General features: G+C 38.5%; 1 protein-coding gene across 9 annotated transcripts in view; it reads left to right on the top strand.

The window, feature by feature from the left end:
• The window catches only part of TDP1 (tyrosyl-DNA phosphodiesterase 1), a 166,252-nt gene extending 146,774 nt beyond the window's left edge, over window positions 1-19,478 (top strand). For all 9 annotated transcript variants that reach the window (XM_021000225.2, XM_021000222.2, XM_021000224.2 and 6 more), the window contains one exon: window positions 18,945-19,478. In XM_021000225.2, coding sequence (XP_020855884.1) covers window positions 18,945-19,018 — 74 coding nt within the window. In that variant the 3' untranslated portion in view covers window positions 19,019-19,478. The remainder of the gene's footprint in view (window positions 1-18,944) is intronic.
• The last annotated feature ends 354 nt before the right edge of the window (window positions 19,479-19,832 follow it).

Genomic DNA, 19,832 nt, shown 5'->3' with positions numbered 1-19,832 from the left:
TATAATGTAAAATGAGGAGAGATTTCAAGGTCCCTTCTAGCTGCTTCCATTCAGCAATTCAACCAAGAACAGTGAAATGCTCGCTCTGTGCAGAGTACTCACTGTACTAGGGTTACACATTCTGGGTAAGAATTGTATTCCCCCTCTCCCCCAAGATTCTTTAGAATCGGGGAGTTTGTAAATGACTTGATACTTAGATGGATCTGTGGTGGGTTCTCCTTCCACCTGTGAGGATTACAGCCAGTCCTTGCTGTGGTAGGAGCTGTAGCCTAAGGCCTTCCCCCAGGAAGGGTGAAAGGTATTGCAACTATCTTTGAGGCTTAATTGGTTCAAAGGACTAAGGCCTGGGCTGTTGATGTAGTTTCCTGGTGGCCTACCTACAAAAAAGACTGGACATGAGCAATTAACCTGCTTCTCCCTCAGGCTTCTGACCAGAAGACCAGCATGGAGAGCCCAGAGGCCCAGAAATTACCTCCTGTGGAATCAGTACTCTATTCTCATGGAATATCTTTTCCATGCTATTGCCAACTAAAACCTTTCTTTGTTAACCGTTTGGTCTGCAAGTGTTTCATTTTATTCCGGTCTCAACCCCTGAGCCACCAGACTGGCCCGAGTTGGTTTTACCTGGTCCACTCCAACATGACATCTCATCCTATATGATTCTTTCCCATGCCTCTCCATAAATCTCTCCTTGGGTGAGGGGCTGAATTGAGGGGCTTCTGATTCTTTTAATATTTCATAATATTTCATGAAATTTCAATGAAATTCTTTTTAATATTTCATGAAAATTTAATGAAATGAAGTCATTTGGCTAAAAATAATTTTTTTTAGCATATTAAATATCTGTGTGTTCATCATGTATTTTATATGTAATTACTCAGGTGTTGTTGAGTCATTTCAGTCATGTCTGACTCTCTGACCCCATTTGGGGTTTTCTTGACAAAGATATGGTTTGCCATTCCCTTCTCCAGCTGATTTTACAGGTGGAGAAACAAGTAAACAGGGTACGGTGACTTGCCCAGGGTCACACAGCTGGTATCTGTCTGAGGCCACATTTGAACTCAGGAAGGTGAGTCCTCCTGACTCCAGAGCCAGTGCTACACCACTTAACTGCCCAGTTATCCAGGTATTCCCTTTTAGTTATGATTTTACACAGGGCTGCCAAAGTAATATTACTAAAGGACTGTTTGATATTTAAAGCTCTTTAACTGTCTGCCTTCAGATGACCTTTGCACTTACTCATTTTTAATGAACTGTGCTGTCTATCTCATCTGGCCTATATGCTGCTTCTCACACATAACATGATTATATCTACCATTGTTGTTCCTTTGCACAGACTATCTCAGATCTCAGCTCAAGTGCCATTACCTGATTGAGCCATTCCCTGATCTTTCCCCTCACCTCAATTTACTTGGTCATCGTTTGGGACCTGATGTCTCAGAGTGGATGTAAATAGCACTTGTTTCTGTTTTGGCCAGAAGCCCTGAAGGTCTTCCCCCCCCAGATTGGTCTCTTTTTCAAACTAGCTAAGAAAGGCCATTCTTTGCCTCATTTCTTACCTAGCCTTAATCAGTAAATGGGCAAGTTGCTTCAGTCAAACTGAGACCTGGAAAAGACCTTAGCTTAAAAAGGCCAAGGTCTTCCATTGCATCCTGGACCATCTTCAGTCATCCTGATGAACACCTGGCAACTGGACCCAGATGGCTCCAGAGGAGAGAGTGACCTGGCGAGCTTGCATAGCCCTCCCTCACTTAAATCCAATTCACTTGCAAGGCATAGCATCACCTCTCTGATGGCATGGTCCTCTTTGAGAATGAAGGACAAACAATAACTATGGTATATGCTAGAGATATAAAGAACCTCAAGGAGCTTGAGTCTTATGGAAGAGGTGACATGCAAATGTGCCATGGACTTCCAATCCGAATGCTGTATCGGCTTCCTTCGAACCCAGCAAGCATCTGGTTTGTAGCAGGCTACATGGTTGCTTCTCTGACCATGACGTTTCATCCCATTCTGAGTTGCATAATCACAAATTAATATGTGATAGATGTGGACCAAGAAGCATGTACTCTCATGTTTCAGTTGCTGTTGATATGGCGATTACAAAAGATTGCATTATTTCAAGGCTTACGATCCCTTATAAAATCTTGGGTTCTCTGTGCCCCTTTCTTCAGCTTTTCCTACTTTTACAGTATTTCTAGCACTTACCTCTTATGTAGTTCTCAAATTGAGAGCAGGGCAAAGTACAAGGAAATGAAATGTGCTAATTGGTTTACCAGCATTTGGAGGCCGCTCCTGGGAAATAAAACCACCCTGGATTAGATTTGTAGGAACAAGTTAGGATTTAATGATAAAAGGGTAAATAAATGCCTGAGAAGAGTATCCCCTCCCAGTAGGACCCAGTAAGGAAAGGGAGGATGTCATAAGCCCTTTAGACTAGCACCAGAGAGGAGAGGAATGAGATTTGAGAAATTGTACGGGAGGAAGAGCAATGAATTTATGTGTCCTTAGTGCCTAACGCAGTGCGTGGTGCAGAGTAGGCACTTAATAAGTGTTTATTGTTCAGTTGATCTAGAGCCAGAATTGTTATTGTTGTTGTTCAGTGTTTCAGTGAAGTCTGATTCTCCAGGACCCCATGTGGGGTTTTCTTTGTTGTTTATTTGTTTTGTTTTTGCTGAGGCAATTGGGGTTAAGTGACTTGCCCAGGGTCACACAGCTAGTAGGTGTCAAGTGTCTAAGGCTGTATTTGAACTCAGGTCCTCCTGACTCCAAGGCCAGAGCTCTATCCACTGCTCCACCTAGCTGACCCCCATTTGGGGTTTTCTTAACAAAGATACTGAATTGGTTTGCCATTTCCTTCTCCAGCTCATTTTACAGATGAAGACACGGAGGCAAACAGGGTTAAGTGACTTGCCAAGGGTCACACGGTTAGGAAGTGTCTGAGGCCAGTTTGTACTCAGGAAGATGAGTCTTCCTGACTCTAGACCTGGCACTCTATCCATTGCACCACCTAGCCGCCCCTGAGTCAGAATTGGGTTCAGATCCCAGCTCCCCTTACTGTCTGTGTGTCCCTGGGCAAGTTACTTGGCCTCAGTTTCTTTTGTAAAATGAAGGAGTTGGACTGATTGGCTTGAGAGGTTCTTTCCAGCTTTGTGTATAATCCTGTAAACTAAAAAAGTGAAATAAAATTCTGTGCCTCTGTGTTACTTGTTTCTTATTAAGCAGTGAAACCCTGATAACTGGCAAAGCAGTCTAGGAACACTGAAAACATTATGTATTCCACTATGTTGTAGAACATAAGTCAGAAGAAATTCCTGCTCTGTGTGAAGTTTGCATTTTGGTCATTTCTCTTCAGGTTGCTTCTGTCTCTGTGATTCAAGTAAAAATCATCTTTATCAGCAATAAGAACATTTTGAGTGCCTATGGTAGATACAGAGACTTTAAAGAGATTAAAAATAATCTCTTCCCCCAAGAAGCTTCTAATTGAGAAGACAGGATGATAATGCTCATGCAGGGGTCAGGAAAATATCAGCTAATAATTTCCTTTGACTATTTAGGAAGATTTTAAATAAATTCCCATGTGGTATTTAACTCGCCTTACTAAATTCTTCCTCCAGTACCTTTTTGGGGCAAGACATGATCCCATGTGCTTGAAGGCATTATACCAAATGACCTCAAGCTCTAGAAGGTCCCACCAAAGCAATAGAAAAAGTTACAAGCCACTGATTGTTTTAAAGACTATTCCAGCTAAGTTTGGAAAAAGGCTCATTGTCAGAAAATTAGCTCCAGGGAAGAATTTTTTGTTTTTATTTATTGACCCAGAAACTCATAAAGGTAAGGGTTTTAGTCTGTGTCAACAGGGGGGGGAAAGTACCTCATTTGATGAAATCTCAGCTCCTCAAAGTGATACTGTAGGTTTTTTAACTGGCAAGTGTTCATAAAACTGTATAAGTAACAGCAGAAATCTTAGAGTGATAACAAATGAGGGCTGAAATATCTCTTGTTCTTGATTTCCAGTGTTACCACTGAACTTCAGCTCTAGAATGCAAAGGAACAGACAGCTTTTAAGGCATGATGTTGTTAGGAGTCTTCAGTGTATAAAATATTTGTCATTTGTCAAGATCAGCCTAGGAAGGGGAACCAGCCTGTATTCTTAATTGTATGGTGAATCAGAAGACCTGAATTTTAATTCTGTGTTGGCCACTTGATTAGATTTTTGGATTTTGTCTTGTATTCTTGTGTATATTTATATGAAACCTTGGAAAAGAAAGTCATCAACCCTACACAGGTAGTGCTTCTAAGAACATTGCTCCTGCTGTTCAAAAACAAGGATTTGAGAAAGGAAAGACACTCTTGGAGAGTGAATAGCTGTTTAAGAAGACATTTCTTGCAAATAGAATCCAAATTCCTGGATTATAGTTTAATAATTTCTGGATTTTGGTACATTCTTATGGGCTGGGAAGTCTTGCAACTCTGATCAAAATATCTTTAAGCTCAAAGGAAAAGAGAATGGAGAAAAGTGCCTACATATATCTTAATAGTCTGGGTATTATATAGAGTAGTTACAATGTAGGAAGAAGATTAGTAGAGATGTTCAGAAATAAACAGGAAATAAAACTGTGGAAGAAGCAAGCAATAAAACCAGATGCCCAAAATGTGGATAACAGAAAGAGTGAAGAGAGATTTTGTGCAAAGAAGCAATTTTGACTTCATACGTATCACTGAGGTTTGGTGATAGGAAACTTAATGACAGGAATGTAGGTTTGAAAGACTATATATTATCCTAATGGAACATGATGGGTAAAGAGTCAAGGGCAATAACATTGTATCTTCAGAAGATATGCTCACGTGAGGAACTATAGGGACCAGAAAGGGGGAAGCAAAGTGGAGAGGGTTTGGGTGAAGATTAACAGAGGGTCAAAAAGAAGTTAAAGGTGGCAGCTAAGCTAGGGGGTGCAGTGGGTAGAGCAATGGCCTTGGAGTCAGGAGGACCTGAGTTCAAATGCAGTCTCAGATATTTAACACTCACTAGCTGTATGACTCTGGGTAAGTCACTTAACCCCACTCACCTCACCCATAAAAAAAGGAAGTTATGTTATCAAAGTACACTAAAACCACCTAGACTGGAGGAGGTTACAGTTGAGTTTGGAACATAGATCACAAGCCGCCTGTGTACAAAGTAGAAGCGTGTGACAGTAGTGATAGGGCAATTCAGTTATCTGGATATCTGCTGAAGTTCTGCTAAAAGCAGAATAGCTAATTATTTCTAATCTTGCCTTAATGAGTAAATCAGTCAATCAATAAGCACCCACAATGAAAATTTCATCCTTCAAAAGGTGTAGTCAAGATGGCAGAGTGAGAGGAAGCTTTTTTTGCCTAACTCTCCTGATACATATCCTCTATAACGATGTAGCAAATTTGCCAGACCAAATTCTCATCAGGAAAACAAACAAAAAAATTCACAATGAGTCATTTTTCCACCTCAAGGAAGCTTAGGAAGAGAGACAAAGAGGTCTGTGGTCACTGGAGTGAGGACTGGTCAGGAGTACAGTGAAGTGGTAGCAATAGCAGTGGTGGGACCTAGAACATTCCAGTGCCCAGAGTTGGAAAGGGAACCAAGAGAGCACAGGGGCAGAAGGAAGCACTAGGACAGAAAGATCCCAGAGGACCCTTGAATGTTTAACATTGACAGTAGGAATGGGCTTTAGCTGAGTATGAAGCACAATGCAAGTTCCAGAAATTTAGCTTTGTGGTTCTGAGGACAGGAGCAGAACAGGTGACTCTCTTCTGACCTTTATCCCAGCACAGAAACCTATAGTGAAAAAACAAGGGCAGAAGACCAAGACTGAAGGGGAGCCAGCAGTCCAAGTTATCTGAACCTGCAGAACCTCCCAGGAGGCTAGCAGTGACTCAGTCCAACAGCCATCTATGGAAGTTCAACTATATACAAGCCGACAGACCCAAACCTGAATCAGGAATTTAGAGAGTTTAGACTAGGAGGGCTGTAAATAGATTTCTTCCCAGATCATACCACTTTGGAAGCACTGAAAACTTACAGGCCCCCCAACTGAACTATGAAAGCAGCAGAAGCAACAAGAGCAAAAATATGATTTTACAAACCAAATGAGAGCATTGGAAGAAAAAATGGGAAGAAAAATGAGATCTAACCAAAAAAGTTATAAAAAGAGAATTAACAATTTGGTTTTTAAAAAAAGGCATAATATCTTACTGAAGAAAATAATTCCACAAAAATTAGAATTAGCTAAGTAGAAAGGAAAACTACCCAGATATCTTTGAATTAGAGGGCAAAGTAGAAGTGGAAAGAATCCACTAGTCACCTCCTGAAAGAAACCCCAAAATGAACACTGCCAGGAATTTTGTAACCAAATTCCAGAACTCCCAAGTCAAGGAGAAAATGCTGCAGATAGTCAGAAAGAATTTTAAAAACCATGGAGGCCACAGTCAGGATCACACAAGATTTGGCTGACACAACATTTAAGGCACGGAATGTATTTGGGGAGGCAAAGGATCTACAGTTAAAAAAATGGAGAGAGTAACCACAGGAACTCCTATTCTGGACCTGATTATCATCCAAATGGAGGAAGTGGCTCATGGGATCATAAATTTAGAATTGGAGGTGACCTTAGAGGCCAGTCCAGTTCAGCTCCCTCGTTTTACCAATAAAGAAATTGAGGCTCAGAGTTAAATTGCTCCCCTTTCCCACTGTAAGTACTTGATCTTTAGAGAACAAAAATAGATAATGAGGAGTTAATACACAAGATGAGGAAGGAAATAATAAAAGTACCCAGTTGTTTTTGATGAGTTCAGGTCATCAGGCCTTTACCAAGTATATTCCAGGGTACTGAAGGCATTGGTGGATGTAATTGCTTAGTTAGTGTCAGTGATCTTTGAAAGAATGTGTAAAGCAGAAATGGTTCCTCCAAGGCTAAAGAATTGAAATATCCCAATTTTCAAGAGTCTATAAACTAAAATCCATTGAACTTGACTTTTCTGGCAAAAGTCTAAAAAAGTATTATCAGAGCAGTCATTTGTGAACAGCTACAAAAGAAATTGCATCACAGAAAGTCAGCAAGGCTTCAGAATAGATAATTCCTAGTGTGTGTGGGGAGGGGAGTCAGGGAGGCCTAGGGGCTGAGTAAGGAAGGGAAAAGAAAAGCAGTTGAACAGAAGCAGATTATGTTAAATAGGCACTACTGGAATTGAATACATTCCTTAGCTTTCATTATCCACTTCTTTGTAAAGGAGGAGATACCTGTGCGGGAAGGATAAAAATGAGGAGTAATGTGGAGGAGAGTAGACAATTAACAGTCAGAACCATGAACATAAATGGGATAAGCTCAACAATAAAAGAGAAGAGAATAGGGAAATAGGCTAAAAAGCCAAAGCCAACTTTGTTATTTACAAGAAACTCATTTGAAAGAGGAATATTCATGTATAGTTAAAGCAAGGGGCTGGAGCAGATTCTTTTGTGGCTCAGGTACTCATCAAAGCCAGGAAGAAACCTAGGTCATTTATGGTAATATTTTAAAAATGCCCCGAATCACCAATGACGAGAGAAATCCAAATTGAAGCCATTCTGAGGTTTTACTGTATGCCTATTTGATTGGCAAAGGGGGGAAAAAGGAAAATATTGGAAGGGCTGTAGGAGAACAAGTAAATTGATGTACTGTTGGTGGACCTGTGAATGAGTACAACCATTCTCAGAACCAATTTGGAGTCATACATTAAAAGCTGCTAAATAGTGTGTGTGCCCTTTGACTATCTCTACAAGCCAGATATGTGCCCAGAAGAGATCAAGTAAAGAAGAAAAGATCCTCTACGTACAAAAATATTTCGTGCTGGCAAAAATCTGGGAACTAAGGAGAATACCCATCAATTGAGAAATTGCTTAACAAATTATGATCTATGTATGTGATGGAATTCTGTTGTGCAGTAAGAATTGAGGAAATAGATTATGTCAGTCATACTTGAACTACAAAAATAAAAAAGGAAGGGATGCTACCAAATATATTTTATGATTAAAAACAGGGAGAAAGGATATATAAGCTAATATCTCTAATTAATATTAACATAAATTTTAAAATAAAATTATCGAAGAGGTCACAGCAACATGCCAAGAAATTATATAGTATCACTGAGTTTCTGTTATACCAAGAATGCAAGGTGCATTCAGTATTAGGGAAAATATGAACAAATTAGACCATATTAATAACAAAAAGTAAAAATTACCATTATGTAGATGCAGAGAAGGCTTTTGACAAAGCACCGCACCAATTCCTGTTAAAATCGCTAAAAAGCATTGAAACAAACAGGCCTTCTCTTAATATGTTCTAAAACCATGACCCAGATATGTAATGAAGATAAATCAGAGGAATTTCCAGCAAGATCAGGGGTAAAGCAAGGGTGTCTATGAAAGGAATAAGCGTAGGCAAATAGGAAATAAAATCACTTTTTTGCATTGATATGGTGGTTAGAAAACCTAAAAAATTCAGCTAAAAAAAATGAAACAAACCAGCAAAGTAACAGGATATATAATGAACCCACACAGACATCTAAATTATTAACAAAACCCAGTAAAAGGAGATAGAAAAAGCCATTCAAAATAATTATAGAATCTACAAAATATTTAGTAGTCCAACAACTAAGGCACACACAGGAATTAAATGAATACAACTACAAAACATTTCACATAAGTAACAAATAGTTGGAGAAATATTAATTGCTTATGTTTGGGCTATACCAATATGATAAAAATAACAAAACTACCTAAGTCAATTTTACATTTGATGCCATACTAAAAAAACTATGAAAAGATTATTTTTTAGAGCTAGAAAAAAAAGTTTATCTGGAGGAACAAAAGATCAAGAATCTCAAGGGGAATAATGAAAAAAAAATTCTGGGGAATGAAGAGGTCTTAACATATCACATCTCAAGGTTGGAAGTAACTTTCACAACTATAAATGGTGAAAGAATTAATGTCCAAATAAGTCATAGAAGATCACAGAAGATAAAATGGACAATTTTGATGAAAATTTACAAGTTTTTGCAACAGCTGAAATGAGAAGGGAGACAGTTGTCAGAAAAAGTCATTGCAGTAGATGTATCTGATAGTGGTTTGACATCAGAGATCTCTATGGAAATGATTAAAATCAATAAGAATGAGCCATTTCCTAATAGATAAATTGTAAAAGGTTATGAACTAGAAGTTTTTAAAGGAAGAAAGGCAAACTTTCATCAGTTATATAAAATTAATTGTCTAAATCACTGGTAACTAGAGAAATGGAAACTAAAACAACTCTGAGGTTCTACTGCACACCCGTAAATTTGCAGTGGTTGGAGGAACTGGGAAAAACAATCCTTCTAATGCTGGTTCGTAGAGCGGTAAATTGGTCTAATTGTCTGGAAGACAATTTGTAACTGTACCAAAAATGTTGATGAAATGTGCTTACTCATTACCCCAAGGAGATCTAAGAGAAGGGAAATGAACTCAGGTATACAAAAATGTTTATTATAGTAGCTCTTTGTTATAGCAAAGAACTGGAAAGTACAAAAGTGTCACATCTGTTGGGGAATGCCTTTACAGGTTGTATATGAATATATTGGAATATATTTTCTCTGTTAGCAGAGACTAAAGGGATGGTTTCAGAGAAAACTGGGCAGTTGGATAAACGAATTGAGTTACCTGAGTAAAACACAGAGACCAATTTATACAATAATAACCACATTGTAAGTAAAAATAACTTTGAAACACTTAAAAATTGTATTCAACACAGTTACCAAACCAGATTACAGAAGATTGATGTAGGAATATACTAATCCTGACAGAAGGGTGATGGACTCAAAATGCAGGATGAGAATAATTTTCTAGACTTGGGGATTTGCTCTGTTTTACTGTGTATAGTTGTTTAAAGAAGAATTTTGCTTTTCTTTTAATTTGGAGATAATAGGAAGGGTAGGCAAGAAAAGGGAGCCACATTTGAAGCATTTTTTTTAAATGCACCGAAGAGAACAGAAGGAAAGCCAGAAGGAACAAAGACAACATGAACAGCTTTGAAAGTTATGCACTGAATTGATCATATACCCAAAAAGACCAAACTGTATAAGTTCTGTGCCACCTTATATATGGAAGTGCTTATTTTATTTGAGATCTGTTAATTTCAGTAGAAAAAAATGTTACGTATTTGACAGTGAAAAATGGGAAATGGACAACAAAATGGTACCAGCACTGTTTGTAATTCACACAGAAGTGTACCTGATATAAATGTGTTGCTGCTATAAAAAGACCAAAAAAGCCATGAAATCACCTTAGCAAACATTTACTGGCCAAGCAGAAGGAGATTGTGGCCAAAGGTAACACTCATTTAGAATATAAATTCATTTGTAAAATCTTCTGAAAAAGGGTGATATATGATTAACAGTATCAGTTCATCAAGTAGAAAGAAGCAGCAGAGAGTAAAGCCAGTTTAGAGAAAGCTTAGCAAGAGTTTCAGTTAGGTGACGTCGTCCCAAAGACATTTAAGGACAAGAAATAGGAAGGGGGAAAAAAATGAGAAAACATCTGCGAAGATTACTTTAACAAATGTTTTCACTATTAAGGACAGTGCAACTACCACACTTGTACTCTTACTATCACAGTCTCAGATATGCTTATAGGGGAGATAGAATTGGCACTAAAAGGAATAAAAATGGGAGAAGCAGCCAAATTGGGCCAAATATGTGTGTGTGTGTGTGTGTGTGTGTGTGTGTGTGTGTGTGTGTGTGTGTGTGTGTGTGTAGGGAAAATCTCTGTGGCAGGTGACACAATTGTGAAGGCATTGAGGCATCAATATGCAAAGTATTTGAATGGATGGAAGTTAGTAAAGTGGGGGAGGGGCAGAGAATGGGGATCTTGGACCTCATTACTACTTCAAAAAGGCAACTGAGAAATCATTAACAATTGCCACCTTAATGCCTAGTCTTTCATTTGTACAGAATCTTTATGAAAGTACTCAATACATGAATTGAGGGCATCCTCAATGAGAGTATTAGTAAGGAACAAACGGATTTTCCAAAGCTACATTCAGCAATGGATCACATCTGTACCATTTACCATTTGACTGAAAGTTGGAGAGAATATAAGATTCCACTATAATTGCTATTTGTTTATTATTTTCTTTTAGTATTTCTTTCATTAGAGTACCATTATAGTACCTTAAATACTCTTATCCAAAAGGACTCCTGTTTTGGGATGTAAGCATCAAAAATCATTCAGAAGACCTTGAAAGACACAACAACAGAAAGAATACAAGGGGGCAGCTAGGTGGAGCAGTGGATAGAGCACCGGCCTTGGAGTCAGGAGGACCTGAGTTCAAATCCGTCCTCAGACACATAACACTTACTAGCTGTGTGACCCTGGGCAAGTCACTTAACCCCATTGCCTAACCAAAACAAAAAAAAAGAAAATGAAAAGGGGCAGCTAGGTGGCGTAGCGGATAGAGCACTGACACTGAAGTCAGGAGGACCTGAGTTCAAATCCTCCCTCAGACTAAACATTTGACACTTACTAGCTGTGTGACCCTGGGCAACTCACTTAACCCCAATTGCCTAAATAAATAAATAAATAAATGATAAGAATATATATAAGTGTGTTCAAGTTCACACTTTAAAAAAAATTCTGATGGCTCCTCCTGTTGGTTTTAATTTTTACTTACAACTTCACTAATGTGAAAATATGTTTAATGGGTATGTAAATGTAAAGCCTGTATCAGATTGTGCACCGTCTTGGGGAGGGTGGGGGGAGGAAGGGGGAGAAAAATTTTCAACTCAAAAGCATATGGAAGTGATTCTTGATAAACCAAAATAAATTAATAAAAAAAAAAAGAATCCAGTTTGAGGATTCTCTGACCATAGATAACGGGCAAAGTTTAAAACAGGGGGATATGTATTGAACAAAAATGTGTTGGGGGAGGGAAATCCAACACAGAATATAATTGAAGAGAAATTCTCTGTTGATTGTGACATCCTCCAAGTGCTCTGGTTGTGGGTGACATTGTATATCAAGCCCTGGAACATTACAGAGAGAAACTGCTTCAAAAAAAAAATGATGGATAACTAGTCAAAAGAGATTTGCCTGAACATCCACATGGGAAAGTGGAAAAAGTGGATAAATAATGTATTTTGCCTAGATTACAACGTGCATTTGGATGGACAACCTCCAGAGATTACCCATCAGTGTATATACCTAGGACAGAGAATATAGGTGGATGCTTTGAGCACAGGAGTCGAAAAGGAGAGCTGTCTGGATTCAGGAAATTATAAAGTTCTTTTGACTACAGCTTAAAATGGAAACAAAGGCACATCTTTGTAATACCAATAATCTATCTACCAAGGCAGTGTGATATAGAATACAACAGTCTTCTAAGAATTAAAAATTAATATCACTAGACAGGTGCATGGTGGTTGTAAGCTCCTGAAACAATGCCAATATAGACCTTCAAAGAAGAGCAGGGTGGGGGCAGCTAGGTGGCACAGTGGATAGAGCACCCTGGATTCAGGAGGACCTGAGTTCAAATCTGGCCTCAGACACATAGCACTTACTAGATATGTGACCCTGGGCAACTCACTTAACCCCATTGCCTAGGCAAAACAAAAAAACAAAGAAGAGGAGGAATAAAAGATAATCATCAAGGAAATTATGATAGGAAGCGAAAATGGGCTGACCACATTGCAAGTATGAGGGATGACAGACAGCCAGGGTATGCCCTCCCTAGTGCCCTCACATGTCTGGAGAAAGAAACAAAGACTTCCAGCATGTGGGTGGACCTCCTGTGGCATTCTTACGAAAGGGCGTGGACAAGAGTGGCGCTGCGGATGAGTCGTGACCCGTATCATTGATGGAACTTTTAAATCAGTAAGTTCACATATCCATTTGAATATTCAGGAGTAAAGACGATGAAAGCTAGTACAAATAACCAGAGACTATTATAAGGGTAGTGTTGTCATAACCAAAGATAAATGAGATGCTGAGATCCTCTGGCTGACCTAAATGATATCAATCACCAAGTATTTACTGAGAGCCCAGGATGTTCTAGACATTAGGGATACAAAGACAAAAATTATATTTTGAATAAGACAATATTGTAAAAAAAACCTAATTTTTTAAAAAAGTTTTTATTAGGGAGGGAGATAACATGTTAGTATACACAGAATAAATAAAAAATAAATGGAAACCACAGCTGAAATTAAATACAAGGTAGTGAGAGGGGGCAAGTCACCAGGATTCTCATTCTTTTCTTCTTTGCATGATATTTAATCATTTACTTAGAGGCTGCAATTTCTCCCCATTAATGAGTTTTTAAAACAAAGAACAGACTAACCCTTCATTCAGATGAATTCTATGCCTTATTTCTAGCAATGAGAAATATAGTGGGAGATATATTTGCTGGCCTCTTCCTGCTGTTCTCCCACAGTGTATTGTAATGCAAAGAGAGCATTTCATCTGTGAAATGGGAATAATGATACTAGCATTTTTACGTCATATGGTTGCCATGAGCAGAGGGCATCTTGGAACTTTCAAAGCGTTATAAGAACATGAGTTCTGTCTTCACTAATTGCTTGCTCAGATGTCTTCTCCTGATGTAGAAGTAAACATGGGTTCTCGAGAGCTGTGTCAACGGAGCACAAGATCTGGGGTCCTGTCAAGCTAAAAGGGCTTCAGACCCACTGATTGGGTGCTGGTCTGATGACCAGTCTATGTATTTTCAGCAAGGCCAATTACTGGCTTGGCCTCATAATAAAATTTCCTGTGGCAATAACTCTTTGAAGACTTCCTGGCAAGTCATTAGCTGGGTTGTGATCTGTTTTTGTTACCTTACATATAAGGACTTTTTTTTATCCTGGAAATTTCAAATTTAATAGTGACAGATTCTGCCCTGAAAAGGAAACACAGGACTTTCTCTATCATTTTCTGAAGACTTGGTAAAAGCCTTAGTTGAATGTGAATCATATAGTTGTAGTTCTGGAAAGACCTTCAGAGAACATGTAGCCCAGGGGGTCTTAAATTTTTTTGTCTCTCCCTTTGGGAGTCTGGTAAAGCATATATGAAAAATATTTTTCAATGCATAAAATCAAACACATAGTGTTACAAAGATAATTATATTGAAATATAGTTACTAAATTTTTTTTAAAGACCTCAAGTTAAGAACCCTTGATCTAGTACTGTCAAACGGGGCCAAGTGGTATATTGGCTGAAGCACTAAACTTGGATTCAGAAAGACCTAAGCTCAAATCTTATCTCAGACACTTTCTGGATCTGTGACCCTGGGCAAATCATTTCCCTTTCTCTTGGCCTCAGTTGCTTTCTATCTTCAAAAAAGAAAAGGGTTGTTGTGAGGAATAATATGATAGTATGCATTCAAGGCACATTTCAAACTTTAAGGCACTACATAAATATTATTCAATATTAGCTATGTTATAGTTGAACAAACTGAGGCATGGAGGGAAAATTACTTGCCCATGGTTATATGGTCAGTAGTGTTTGATCTGGAATTAGAACTCAGGCTTCCTGAATCCCACTTCACTCCCACCTCTTGCAATAAGAAAAAATAGATACAGTTCAATTCAGCAAACACTGAAAGTTCCTACTTTGTGCAAGTCACTCCACCAAAGACAAAAACAAAACCATTTCCACACCTCAAAGACCTTACCTTTTACTTCAGGATGGGGGAGTACACATAGTTACAGGTAGGAAGGAGCATTTACCAATGAAATGAAATAGAATAAGCATTTATTAAGCGCCTACTGTTTGCTAGGCGCTCTGCTACATGCTTTATAAATATTATCTCATTTGATCCCCTGATGGGGAAAGGGGATCAGGAGAGGCTTCTTCTAAGAACTAAACCTAGAAGGAAGCCAGGGACTCTGAGGCACATGTCAGAAGGAGTCCCAGATAACATCGTTCAGGCAGGGGACTGGAGGAGAGGAAAGCATCTGAGAATCAGGGCTGCCTTAAAGGCGAAACCACCTTGTAATGAAGTTCTTTGAGTATTTCAATCAATAGGGAGTTCTTCTCTCCAAGGAATGATGTTGTTAGAAAAATTGCTGTGTACTCCCTGAGCACCCTGTGGTCTCTTTCATATAGCTGATTAAGTTATAGTCTATGAATCAGGAACATCTTAACACATCAGAGGCAAACCTAAGACACTAAGATAATGGACCGTATGGGATGCCCAGCTGCTGTCCTAAATTTGTTCAGTTTAGAAAATCACTAGAAATATGGTGCCAGAAAAGAATTGATGACCTTTCTGGAGGTGATGAATGGCTCGTGTGTATCATTGAAAATGGGTTCCTATCTTATCCACGCTTCATCATCACTGGATGCAAGATTCTATTGACAGCCTACCTTTCAAATCAGTCACACAGTCTTGCAAAGTCCTCATGTTGGTTATGCTTTCATTTCTCCAAAAGTGGAGAAAGAAGGCTTTGCTGAGCCATGAGAATGAGAAATAACCTGTCTGAAAGCCTGTGAAAACAATAATGCTAAGTTGGCATTAGCACTGAAAAGTCTCTGAAAATCCATCTGTTGAAAGACTCTATGTTATAGTTACTTTATGCTATTTGTCAATATGCCATCATGCTGTATCTTTTGGTCTTTGCCAAGTGCTTTCCTCAAGACAACCTCATGAGGTCAGATTTGTGTAAGAAGTAGCTGAAGTTCAAGAGGTTAGGTGCTTTGCCTAAGGTCACATGAATAATAAATAGTTGAGAAGGAATCTGAATACAGATCTTTTGAGCCCTGGTCTAATGTCCTTTCCATCATACTCCAGTGCCTCTCAAGGCGTATTATGTTCATTCAAGCACCATTTGGAGAGGAAGAAAAGAGTTAGCTAGTAATGAAAGAGTAATATTGGCTTCTAGCTTAAAGCTTTGTGAATTGTATATTTTCCACTTGCCCAACAACTAACCCCCCCCAAAAAAAAACAGGTAAAAAAGCCAACTTCTCACAATGGCAAAAAGTATTCAAAGAAATTTTTAGTGTTGCCTTCTTGGCAGTGTTGATAGGTCAGGCCTAAGACATCTGGCTTTTGCATGCCTAAGTCAGATGCAAGGTGATAATTAATAGTAGATCAGGGTCAATCTAGTGATAATGCCATAGAGTTTTATCTCAAGATTTATTCTGTTTAACTGTTTTTTTTTTAAATTACTGACTTAAAGACATGGAAAATACTCATCAGATTTTGTGAGTGATACAATTAGGAAGAATAGCTGGTTGAATGAAAGAATCAGGATTTTAAAAGTAAGGCCTGAAAGATGCACCCAGACTAACAAGGTGCAGTCTAACAGAGATAATGATAAAATGCTGTACTTACATTGAAAAGTCAATTACATAAGTTCAGGATGGAAAGATGGGATGGCTTAACGGTTTTTCAGTCATTTTTCAAGTTATATCTGACTCTTCGTAACCCCATTTGGGCTTTTCTTGGCAAGGACCTATTCAGGAGCCTATAATCTTATACTGAAGTAACTCAAGGTGACCAGATGAGTAGCTTGGGGATGATTTACAATTCAGGTCTTAGACAGGCTTTGGCTTTACAATTCAGGTCTTAGACAGGCTTTGGGCTTTTTTGATTGTTTTTCTCTTTAATATTTTGGTACTCAGTGGATAGAATGCCAGGCCTTGAGTCAGGAAGACTCATCTTCCTGAGTTCAAATCTGGCCATAGATATTTACTAGCTGTGTGACCTTGGGCAAGTCACTTCACCCGATTTGCCTCAGTTTCCTCCTCTAGCAAATGGGCTGGAGAAGGAAATGGCAATGCTCTAGCATCTCTGCCAGGAAAACCCCAGATGGGGTCACAAAGAGTTGGACACAAATGAAAATGACCAAACAACAGCGCCAATACGTTTAAAGTTCCATAATTTTGCTGGCGTGGATAGTCTCTCCCCTGATTCAGGTCACAGCTCTCTGTCTTAGTAAACAGTCAATATCAGTTGCTATGGCGGAAAATATCTCATCGCCCTGCAGTCACACTGGTGACGAGCCTCTCCAGATTCAGCGAGCCGAGTCTCTGGATGCCAGACATACTGTACGCTCTTCAGCCAGACTCATTCTCAAGGCCTTTCCAGCTTAGTGCACAACCTGCCAGAGTTTGTGGTCCACTGGCGTAGCATTCAGAATCCCAGAGTCACCTTCGTGTCACACTGGGGCATCGGAGCAAGACTTCTTTAGAGATTCTCGTTAATAAGGATAGAAAAATTCCTTGCAGATCTTAACATCAGAGAGTAATACCCAGAGTCAGAAGTGTTGGCTGGGCAGAAACAAATCAGCATCTGTTTTTTTAAGAGGGAGGCCATCAGAATATATAAATGTGTGTATGTGTGTTTAAATATTCACTGTGAGGATTCATAACGAAAAACAGACAGTCTGAAAAAAAACTGGGGGGGAAATGGCAGAGACTGTTTCTAATAAAAAAGATTGATATAGTTGCTTAGGGTTTTTTTTCTCCTTTTTAAACTATTAAATGTCACAATTCTTTCAGTGATTGAAAAATTGTATTGACCTCATTAAAAAAAAATCACATTTTGGTCCAGCTATATTTAATGGAAACATTAGTCAAGTGACATATTTTTTGAGTTTGATCATTTCAGGCCATTATTTATTGGAAAGCAAATCTGAGTATGCACGGTGGTGGAGAAATAATAGAGTATTAATGGAGGGGAGGATAAAATGGAAAGAGTGGGAAATGGAAAATGCATATGTAAAGTACTAACTAGTGGAAGGGTGCGTGGTCCAGGCCCAGGCTTCTCAGTTATTTAAATTAGCATCTCATGGCTCTTCCCTCTGTTCCTCTGGATTTTACTTACAGCAGACTCTACTCAGAGGAACCAGCATTGACGATCAGAATCGTAGAATTCAGAGGCATATATTTTTGACATGGCTGGTATGGGAATGTGTTTCACTTGACTACGTATTTGTTACAAAGGTTTCCTTTTTCTTTTTTTCTTTCTGCCTCTCCTTCCTGTCCTTCCCTCCCTTTCCTGCAATGTGGGGAGGATGGAAGGAAGAGAAGAAAAAAAGACTTGTTTAAAAAAATAATAATAAATTGAATTGAAAAAAGAGAGGAATCATAGGATTCTGGCCTGGAAGGAACATTAGATATCATCTAGTTTAACTCCTTTATTTCATGTAAGAAGAAACTGAGACCTAGAAAAGTGAATTGACTTGCCTCAGGTCCCACACTTGGGTCAGTGGTTTATATGAGACTAAGACCAAGGTCTCTTGGCTTCTAATCTAGTGATTTTTATCATAGCAAATGACCTTGAAAGAGAAGGCCTAAGGTCTAGTCCTGGCTCTGCTGTTTGCTCTCTTTGTGACATTGAGCAAATTATTTCATACCTCTGAGTCTGTTTCCTCAGCTGTAAAATGAGGTGATCCTTGGACTACCTTATCTCATAGAATTGTTGTAAGGATACAGTAAAGTAATGTAAAGTTTTATAGAAATCTGAGCAATCGTTATTTTTACCATCTACTTCTCTAGTACTGAATTGTACATAATCGATTCTTTGTATCGTCCTTTTTTTCCCATATGGCCCAAATCACTTTATGCTTAGATAAAGAATGTTCTAGAATAAAAGGCAGTGATGGTTCTAAATTATAGTACAAACATTCCAAAGGAGTCTTGTATGAGAAAGGATGTGATTATTTTGATGGATCTATAATATCATTGAATGCCTGTCCTGTGAGTCCTTTGATTATGTCCTCCCACAAATCTTGCTCAAGATCTCCACCCAAAGTTCTGTGTGTGATTATGACAGTTCTCCTCAGGTTCACATTTGGGGTTGTTTGGGGCAACGCTTATCATGTCTTGTACAACAGTAACATTGAAGTGATCTTTCCCTTGAATTGTTGAATTTTATGGAATTTTGTTTATCTTCTTTATGTTTCAGATCGTCCATGGATTTGGAATATCCCTTATATTAAGGCACCAGACACCCATGGAAATATGTGGGTTCCATCATGAAAACCTTAAATCAGCCTGAAGTAGGGAAATCAGACAGACACAGAGCCCAGACACTGGATTCTTTCTTATTCTCGGCTGTAGAATTACATAGAGAATGTCCATTTTAAAAAAAATAACCATATGGAAAAAGTATTGAACAAGACAACTTTAAGAAAATCTGTTCCAAGGAACTAAAGGTGATGATCTTTCCTGTATGTATTATTACTTAAACAACATATTATATTTTAACTCACTTTGTTATACATACATTTTGAATTGGGGCTAATATGAAAGTTAAAAAATGCTTAAAAGAAATTACATTTTAAAAGAGCCTCAATGTTGTCCAGATTCAAACTTGTGTCAGCAAGTTTTAATCCAGAGTTGTTCACGTTTCTTTATTATGTTCCCACTGTCCACTGTGAAAGATGCTGTTTGTACAACTGAAACTCCTGAAGAGTAAATAAATGATAATTTAGTTAAACTGTTTCAAATACATTTTATCATCCTACATTCTCCAGGGATTACCTCAACTGTTGCCGCAAAGAGGTGGAATTCACTGCCTCATAATGTGACTTTGTTATTATTGTCAAAACCAGTCTGCTTGTTTAACTCACTTACAGTAGCTGGTCATCACCCATTGCCTTTATACAGCTGGAATCCTTAGTCCTTAATCCTTTTTGTTTCCTAGGCTGGCTCCCACTCAACCTCTAGCAATTCCCTGTCTGCCTGAGTTATTAGATTCCCATTTGGAAACAGACTTATGTTAGTTCTATAGAGATCTCCAGATTGGCCACTAAGATATCTCATCCCTTATTTTCCTAAAGATCTCTAGTGA

This window comes from Phascolarctos cinereus, unplaced genomic scaffold (genome assembly GCF_003287225.1).
Source record: "Phascolarctos cinereus isolate Bilbo 61053 unplaced genomic scaffold, phaCin_HiC Scaffold_3;HRSCAF=262, whole genome shotgun sequence".
In the NCBI taxonomy this organism is placed as follows: domain Eukaryota; kingdom Metazoa; phylum Chordata; class Mammalia; order Diprotodontia; family Phascolarctidae; genus Phascolarctos; species Phascolarctos cinereus.
This window is presented reverse-complemented; position numbering and strand designations above follow the sequence as displayed.